The sequence below is a fragment of the Labrus mixtus genome, chromosome 10 (assembly GCF_963584025.1).
Source record: "Labrus mixtus chromosome 10, fLabMix1.1, whole genome shotgun sequence".
NCBI classification, from domain to species: domain Eukaryota; kingdom Metazoa; phylum Chordata; class Actinopteri; order Labriformes; family Labridae; genus Labrus; species Labrus mixtus.
Genome location: NC_083621.1, coordinates 28,388,386 through 28,397,421, shown reverse-complemented (window position 1 = coordinate 28,397,421; position 9,036 = coordinate 28,388,386). Strand labels below are relative to the sequence as shown.

The following is a 9,036-nucleotide window of genomic DNA, read 5'->3' as shown; positions in this document are numbered from 1 at the left end:
AATCTGAAGGCTCTCAACCCAACAGGAGACCCTGAGGTATGCCAGCAATAAAAGGGAGAATGCATTTTTTTTTTTCACTTGACACATTAGTAGGTGTGATCATGACAAGACCCAATCTTGAACCCTCTCTGTTCCTTTCTGCAGAAGGATGCCACATGCCCGATGAAAAAAAAGATTCCAAAGGTTTTCCAACAGTACGCAGAATTCTTCAGGAAACTATACAGCATGAGATGAAGACTAATCCTACTTGTTTTAATGTTTACACAGATCAGTTGGGATTGTTTTCAAACAGGGTCATTTTAAGTGAGTGTCTCTAATGAGATGACAGGTGGGACTAATGAATGTACTTCATATTTATTTTTATGCAACTCTGAAATCCATTTTTTTTCCAAAGATTTGTATTTAAGTATTTATTTATGTGTATTTCTTTTTACAAAGTATTTATTTATTTATATATAATCAGACACTTCTTATAACGTTTTCAGCTGTGTGGATGGAACTAAGAAATATTCACAGTGTGAACAATGTAATGTCATTTCAGACATATTGTGCTGCTGTCATAAATAAACCAACTACTTTCATAATTTTACTGTCACTGAGTATTTGTGAAAGATTTTTAAAGCCTATTTTAGATTTTGACGTAGGACAAATGTTTCCTTTTTTACCTCTTATTGAATGATTTTTAAAAAAGAAAAAGGCATAGTCAATAATAAAACGATTCACCCTGGAATAAAGATACAACTTATTAATTATGAAGACATTTAGTAATTCTACACAGAAAATTAAGAAAGTTTGAAGTACTGCACTATTGTATTTCATGTAAGAGCATGGCTGAAGTGACTTTACTAGCAGGAGAAAAAAAGAAAGAAACAGACAGTGTGAGTGAGAGCAGTAGGGAAGCTGTGTCTCTTATCTTTTCCACTCATCTGTGGCAGCAGTAAGCGCTGACATGTTTTCAGGCCAGCGTGCTAACTCACACATGGACTCATATGAACCTGCACAGATAAGCATGCCTACAGAGCGGCAGAGACAGAGGGCTGACTTTTACTAAAATGTTGGTTCCTGAATCAGCTTGTTTTCTGCTCTCAGCTGTCTTACTCACAGTACTGGTGTGTTTCACGGGTGGCTGGGTACCTGTCAGACAACATCACTGTAAACACTCAGGAGTTTTGTCAGGATTTGTACAGCTACACAGGAAATGCTAGAAAATGTAAAAGCTGCATCAGCCCAAATCTTTACGAGATCATGTGTTGATTGACAGATTGATGTGAAAAGCATCTACAGTCATGGTTTTCCTTATCTCTTATCAAACCGGTTTTTTTTAGTCACATCTCAGTGTCTGAGGTGAGAAATCTACTCAGTGACTCATTGCATTAAAAAAAAAATGTAACGCATGTTTAGGAAACCAAACCTCACAGCCACATCAGTGTGTCTGTAGCCTCTGAACTGCATGACATGAGTGAGAGGAGAAGCTGCAGAGCAGAAAGCAGGTGGAGGGAGACACTCTGGAACAGCCCCACAATGCACCTCTGTCTCCCCTGGTCCCACATGTGACTTTTGAACTCTTGACCTCCCTGGCTGGCTGCAATCTTTTGATGTCCTTTAAGGCAGCACTTACAAAGTATGATTCACAAAAAAAGAGTTAGGGAATAGGAAGAGCATGGAGACTGTTTATGAAAGAATTAACCATGAATGGAAAGAAAACAATAAACACTCAAAACTGATGAACAGCTTGTTTCCTTGGCATGAAGCCCGGAAAGGAGGGACAATTATTAGTTAGGTTATTATTTCCTGTCCATGAAATGGTTTGACAAAAAAACTGTTCTTTATGCTAAGCTAAGCTAATCATTTCACAGCTGTAGTCTGGACACTTTACACACTGACACTTGCACTGTTTACATGATTCTATATTTGTATATTCAAATATTTATTTTTTAAATTTTACATTATATTCTATTTTACTGTATATATGTGTATTAGTAATTTGAGTGTTTATTGCATGGCCTTGCGGAACAGTCTTTACATTTCACTGCACATCTGTATGAGCATGTGACAAATACAAATCTTCAATCTTGAGGATGTCATGCTGTAAAAGCTTCTCACTGTCTGCTTTGTCTATTGAAGGTCGACGGATAATGAAAATGTACAGTATAGTTTCCAAAAGACAGAGGCATTGTTCTGGGAATATAATTTTTGCAAAGAAAAAAAAAACAAGCTCCTTAAGTCTAAAGCCTGTAACCCTTTACATAAATGTCTTATTGTGAGGATGTGTGAAGGAAGAGGGTAAAAAAAAGAAGCTGTTTCTTCTCCTCCTGTCAGAAGAACTCACATCACTGTAAGGTGACAGCTGGCATGTCACGATTGTTTCTGCATCCCACTACGCTCTGCATGCAACATACCAGCTTGAACGGAATGACATCATCGTGGCAGACAGAAAATGCCAGTATTTAACTTTTTTTTTTTTTTAAAGGCAGCATTTGATTTATCAAAGCAGGCCAAACTGCTGAGTGCTGCTGAAGGTGACTTTGGTCTGCATGACAACTCTGGCATTGTTGGACGATGAATGTGAGGTTTTGTTTTTAAAAGTCATATCATCTGTCCTGGCATAAAACTGTCTTTATTAAATCTCTCTTTCATTGAGTCAAATCCTGCAGTGAAGAAAAAGCCTTCACATGCGCTGTTAATCCCTTCTACTTCATTTCCCTCTGCAGACGCAGTTGCTCTGTTTTTTTTCCACCAGGTGGCCTCAGCAAACCACTGCCCAGGCATCTCTGGCCATTGTGCTGATTCAGTTTTATAACCTGCATCCTAATTTTATCAAACTACATCACAGAGCAAATGTATCTAGGTCAAAAGAAGAGAAACTGCTGCTGCTGCCGACAGGAGGCTGTGATCGGCACTATTGGGTTAAACTTTGAGTAATGGGTCATTCATCACAAGTCAGGTGTTGCAGTAGTACGGTACTGTGCATTAAGCCATAGGCAGGACTGGCCGCTATAGGGCCACAGTCACATGCTTTCTATCTTTCTTCACTTTTTACTGAATGGGACAACGTCAGCGCGTCGGAGCGCGCGATCTCCGGGATTTGGCTGCAGATGCGCACCGAGGCTGCATAAGGACGCAGGGAACGAAGTGGTGATGGTTGAGTGACATTTGAGGGACTGTTGGTGTGTTGTCTGATCGGGAACAAACAGTCAGCCTTAAAGGAACCTGTAGATGATTTGATCAGACTGGTGTCTGGCGTGTTTTTGTCGGGACATGGAGACCGGATGCCCTTTGGATGGACTTTACGCGGGGAAGTTCTTATGCAAGCGATGGGATATTTATATGGAATCAAGAAACAGCGTCTGTATGGCTGCGAGGGAGAGGTGAGTTTGATGATGACGAGGAAGCATGTCGGGTAAATATTTTTAGGAATGTGTGACTCTAGATTGGCCCTGTCTTTACAATAACAATGCGCTCATGGGAAAATCCTGCTCCAATAGCTGTAGTAGCCTATATGTTTTGAAACCAGATACCTGACATTACAATACACGATATCGGCTATAAAAGATTATATAAACAAAAAAACAACAAAATAAAGATACATGCATTTTTAAAAACGAGAACTATAATCAAAATGAGAACAGTTACATCCAATTGAATATAATTCATTTCTCTAATCCACAGGGCTTCTGATGCTTTTAGCACGCAGGGAAAGGATTCCTATATTACAGCAGTTTGAGATCTTCATCAAGTCCTCCTCATTACACCAGAAAATTAAGTCATTACTATGACTACACGAGTGCAGCTCAAATGATGTCAAATCCCAGGTACAGAGTCAGGAGGCATGTGTCAGGCCACGAGGGGGCTCACCTTGAAGACCCCATCCATGATCATTCAATAGAAGATACAATGATGGCCAATTTATTTGCGAGGCTTGAGAGCAGGAGCCTCCTCGTTTCTAACCGTGTGGATGTAATGTAGCACGACTCTTCAGCATGACTTAAACAAACATTACCCCGACATCACATGTTCAGGGATGGATGGCATGAACTTCACAACTGTCATCGATTCTGGCTTCCTGAAGGAGGCTCCGACCAGCCGCGTCCTAACAGGCTGCTTCCTCTCACTGCTCATCCTCACAACTCTGCTGGGAAACACTCTCGTTTGCGCCGCCGTCACCAAGTTCCGACACCTCCGCTCCAAGGTGACCAACTTCTTTGTGATCTCGCTGGCCGTGTCGGACCTCCTGGTCGCCATCTTGGTGATGCCGTGGAAGGCCGTGACGGAGATCGTCGGGTTCTGGCCGTTCGGCTCCTTCTGTGACACCTGGGTGGCTTTCGACATCATGTGCTCCACGGCGTCCATTTTGAACCTCTGCGTGATCAGCTTGGACCGCTACTGGGCCATCTCCAGCCCGTTTGGCTACGAACGCAAAATGACGCCCAAAGTGGCCTACGTGATGATCGGCGTGACCTGGACGCTGTCTGTGCTCATTTCCTTCATTCCGGTGCAGCTCAACTGGCACAAGGCCCAAACTAAACCATACACCCCTTTTACCGGGTCATCAGGCTCCCCGGGTTCAAACGGTACATCTTACAGCGGCGCGGAAAACTGCGACTCGAGCCTGAACAGGACCTACGCCATCTCCACCTCGCTCATAAGCTTCTACATCCCCGTGGTCATCATGGTGGCCACCTACACTCAGATCTACCGCATCGCCCACCGACAAATACGGAGGATCTCGGCGCTGGAGCGAGCGGCCGAAAGCGCCAAGAACCGACACGACAGCATGGGCGGAGCCTCCAGCATCGCCGAGTCCGAGAGCTCTTTCAAGATGACGTTCAAGAGGGAGACCAAGGTGCTGAAGACACTCTCGGTGATCATGGGCGTGTTCGTGTGCTGCTGGCTCCCGTTCTTCATCCTGAACTGCATGGTGCCGTTCTGCGAGCAGTCGAGCGGCGGCGGCGCTTTCCCCTGCGTCAGCCCCACCACGTTCGACGTGTTCGTGTGGTTTGGCTGGGCTAATTCCTCCCTCAACCCCATCATCTATGCCTTCAATGCAGATTTCCGCAAGGCCTTCTCCGTCCTGCTGGGCTGCCACAGACTATATCCAGGAGGCCACAACATAGAGACAGTCAGTCTAAACAAGAAATGACTCATGACTCTCTCTCGCAGCACTGACTCATCCTTAACGCTCCTGTGTGGGCCGCTTTCATCCACTTCAAATGAGGACGCCGCGTTTTTGTGTTGACTCTAAGTGGGACTGAAGGATGTGGTGACCCTACATGTACCTGTGTTTGCATTAGGGGAGTGGCCTGTCCCTGTACATGCAATCAGAGCGAGTTGCCACACTGTCTTTGTAACGGAAGTGTCTTCAAAGAGGAGAGGGGATTTTTTGGGGATTGAGATTAAGACTCATGTGTTGTTGTGCCAGGGTGCAGGGAGCACAGCGGTGATGACACGCCCCCTGGGATAGATAATCCCATGACTGGGCAGCAGCACGACCCTAATGCTGTCAGACACTGCTCTCTTCAATACCATCACACACAAACGCAAAACACAAACACTGTCAAAGCAGGCTCATCCAAATGCTGCACCCGGCGTGCACACTCAGAGAGATAGCATGACAGCACGCAGACATGCTGTTACTCATTAGGTGAACGTTGTGCGGCTCTGCAAGGATCCCGGGAGAAAAGCATCAAACCAAATCAGGTTACCTCAAAAATAAACATGTAGGTAAAGTACATCCACGTTATTTCATATTCAATCAACAATGAAAACAGTTTTTTATTTAATATCAAGAGTAATACTTCATATTGTTTTAAAATGTACAAGGAAGTGGATGAAAAATGTGATCTTAACTTATTTTGGAAATAAGGTTGATGAATGAATTAAACACAGGCTGTATCTCAATGCTGAGACCTGTTCAAGATTGTTGTTTATATCTCATCTTAATGTCAATTCATTATAACTTTTAACCACATTTATTTAACAGACATCTCATAAATTATTTGAACTCTTGTGTTGAAAGACAAGACTTTAACAGAAGTCTTGTTTGGCTTGTGGTGTCTTTGACTGTTGTGGTTATTTAGAAGCTGACACAGAATTGCAAATGTCTGAATCGTGTTAACGTTGGCTCTTTAAGTAAATGGTGAGTTGACTTGAGCTTTTCTAGTCTTCTGACTACTCAAAGCGCTTTTACACTGCCGAAGCAGCGGGAGCATTCGGGGTTAAGTATCTTGCCCAAGGACACATCGACCTTCTGATTGATAGACGACGACTCTACAAACTGAGCCACAGCTGCCCCTTAAGATTATCATTAAAAAATAATCGAGACTCAACTTGCCTTCCTGTTTGTTTTGTATGCACTTTAAGTAATTACTGAAATCTGGGAACACCGTCTGGTCAGATTTCTGTCCCTGTCGAGTTTCACCGTGTTAGACGATCACACCAGTTGAAAACGAAACCTTCAGTTAGCCACATTATTTAGGCCAGTAGATAGCAATAGCAATCCTTCCTTTATCAAGACTAGTGTGTGTAGCTCTCAAGGTCTATCACTATTGCAAAATAATAATAAAAAAGAAATAAGGATGAGCAGGATATTTAACGTTATGTCCTATTAATTTGTTGCCTCTGCTCTCTAATGACCTCATCTAATGACCTCATCTAATGACGCTGTGATGCAGCTGCTTTTTAAGAAACAGCCTTTACCCTTATCTAAGACTTTGTTATAGTTGTCTAAAACATTATGTGACAGGAGAAAGACAAGAGCCGTGTTTAATGATGGATTAGACTGAGGGTTCGTTTAAAAGAAGCAGACTGCCTGTTGTGGTTACACTTTGAATTTATTTTTAAATGTCTCATGGATTATAACAGCTTGATTACTTTGTTTTTGTTTTCCAGTCTGATGAACAGTAACCTTAAAAGTAATGTAAGAACTGCAGGCTAAAGTTGAACAAGGAAGTCAGTAAACTGTGATGTGTTTACCATGGACAGTTTCTGCAATCATTCATTCATCAGTTTGTTCTGTATCTTCTAATTAGACCTTTTCAAAGTGACATCCACATGTCAGCACATTTTTAAGAAGTTGTGAGACAAAATGGGAAATACAGCTCAGCCTTTTTGTCTGAATTCCTTGAGTGCCTGTTGACCTCAGTGATGACAAAACTAGTCACTGCGTCCAGTCTAAAAATAGACACATAACCCTGGGAAAGCCACAAACCTTTTTTTACTTTGGATTAATCAAATTATTATAATGAATTATGATGCAATATCTAAATTTAAGATTTAGAGATGCTGATGCCCTTTTATTTTTTCCTCATTTGGACAGAGCCAGACTGTTCCCCCCCTGCTTCCTGTTTCTATGCTAAGCTAGGGGTCTCAGCTTCATACTAAATGGACAGATATGAGTTTGGCAATACATCAGTCAGTTTACTTGTGGAGGGAAACTAAATAACAGTTTTTCCATTTAATTCAACAAAATAATTTAAATCTGTGTATACAATATAGAAATGATATCAAAACTACCATCTTAAATCCAAAGACGTATCCAACAAGCATGGAATATGAACTGTTACCTCTTATGTGTTGAACCTGTTTTTTTTGTTGTGCTTACTTGTTTTATTGGCTCGCTTCAGTTAGAATTCATAACACAAAGAAGAGCGGGGCGTGTCTTTAAGCTGCTAAATAGATCTCAACAGGTTGTGTGTCATTTTTAAAAGTTGAAGACAACAGAAGAAATAGTTGCCATGTCTTAATGCCCAGCATAATTAAAGTGTGTGTCCATTTTGCAAAAATCCAGTGTGTGTCATGTGTATCTTTGAATTAGACGTCCACAGATCTAACTTCCTTAAGTGCATTTCACACCAGTCTAAAGGATCAAAATGAACTGCACCAGCTGTGTCGCACATCCTGAAATTCCACTCTTGCATAATGAGTCTGTAGTTCATGTGTCTGTTCACTCTGGTGATGTAGTGACATCATTAGCTAAATGAAAGCCTGGAATAATAAAGTCATTTAGCGACTGTGGCATCTCTTTATCCTCTTTATTCATTCATTTTCTCCCAACAAATGATCGGCTGAACTCTTTAAAGGAAGAATGTGTGACTTTTTGATCCAGTAGATGTCACGCTTGAGCACCAGCATGAAACCAAAACAAACTGCTGTTTGGTGACACCTCCTCTATTCTGAAGCCTCCACTCTCCTCCAGCGACCTCCAACCTCTCTACCCTCACGTTCACAAGAAGGAGTTATGAATTAGAACGCACCAGTATTTATGTGTAAAATGTTGCACGTTCTTCCTTTAAACCTAATACTTTACATAACTGTTGGAACAATAGATAGATAGATAGATAGATAGATAGATAGATAGATAATACTTTATTGTCAGACGTAGTCTGAAATTTGCCTTGTGTCACAGCGGCTCCGTTTGCGGCACAACAATTAAGACAGGAAACAAAGATATAAACATTTGACACAACACTCAAACACAACACAACACTCAAGATATAAACATTTGAAACAACACTCAAACGCCAAACAAATACCCAGAGGCCCTAAACGTGCTTTGGTCGAGGATTCAGCTCCACATTCAATTTTAGGATTGATTGGTGAACAAAAGAGTGTTTCAGTCTGACCTTATTAAAACGTGGGACCCTGTATCTCCGGTTTGATGGTAATAGTTCATACTCTGTGTTCAGGGCGTGGTCCGGGTCAGAGGCGATGCAGTTAGCCAGTCTTAACATGCTTTTGTTGTAGGCCGATTCATAGAGTCTTTGCATGGCCAGAACGAATAGATAAAGTATTAGTAGTTTGAAGTTTTCAGAGATTAAGTTACCTGTCAGAACACGCACGCCCTAAACTGCTCCGATGTTTGAATGTTATTCTGCGATTGAGATGAATTTACTTTTAATTGAAAGAAATGAAAATCTCTTTTTAACTGTGTCTCTTCTTTAAAAACCTTTAAATGTGATCGAGATCAAGTTCAGTGTAAAACAGATGCTGTCTTGTCACATAAACACTTTTAAGTGATTAAAGAGACACGATAAACTC

The 9,036-nt window shown here is 41.6% G+C and overlaps 1 protein-coding gene across 1 annotated transcript; it reads left to right on the top strand.

Annotated features, from left to right (window-relative positions):
* Window positions 1–2,893: 2,893 nt before the first annotated feature.
* Window positions 2,894–7,981, top strand: LOC132982484 (D(1) dopamine receptor-like). The gene is made up of 2 exons (XM_061049015.1): window positions 2,894–3,368; window positions 3,670–7,981. Exon 2 carries the CDS (start codon window positions 4,022–4,024, stop codon window positions 5,138–5,140), a length of 1,119 nt encoding a protein of 372 aa, XP_060904998.1. The 5' UTR covers window positions 2,894–3,368; window positions 3,670–4,021; the 3' UTR covers window positions 5,141–7,981.
* Window positions 7,982–9,036: the final 1,055 nt, after the last annotated feature.

Coding starts and splice junctions, on each gene's coding strand:
- LOC132982484 (XM_061049015.1), top strand. CDS start 4,022: ATGGATGGCATGAACTTCACAACTGTCATCGATTCTGGCTTCCTGAAG.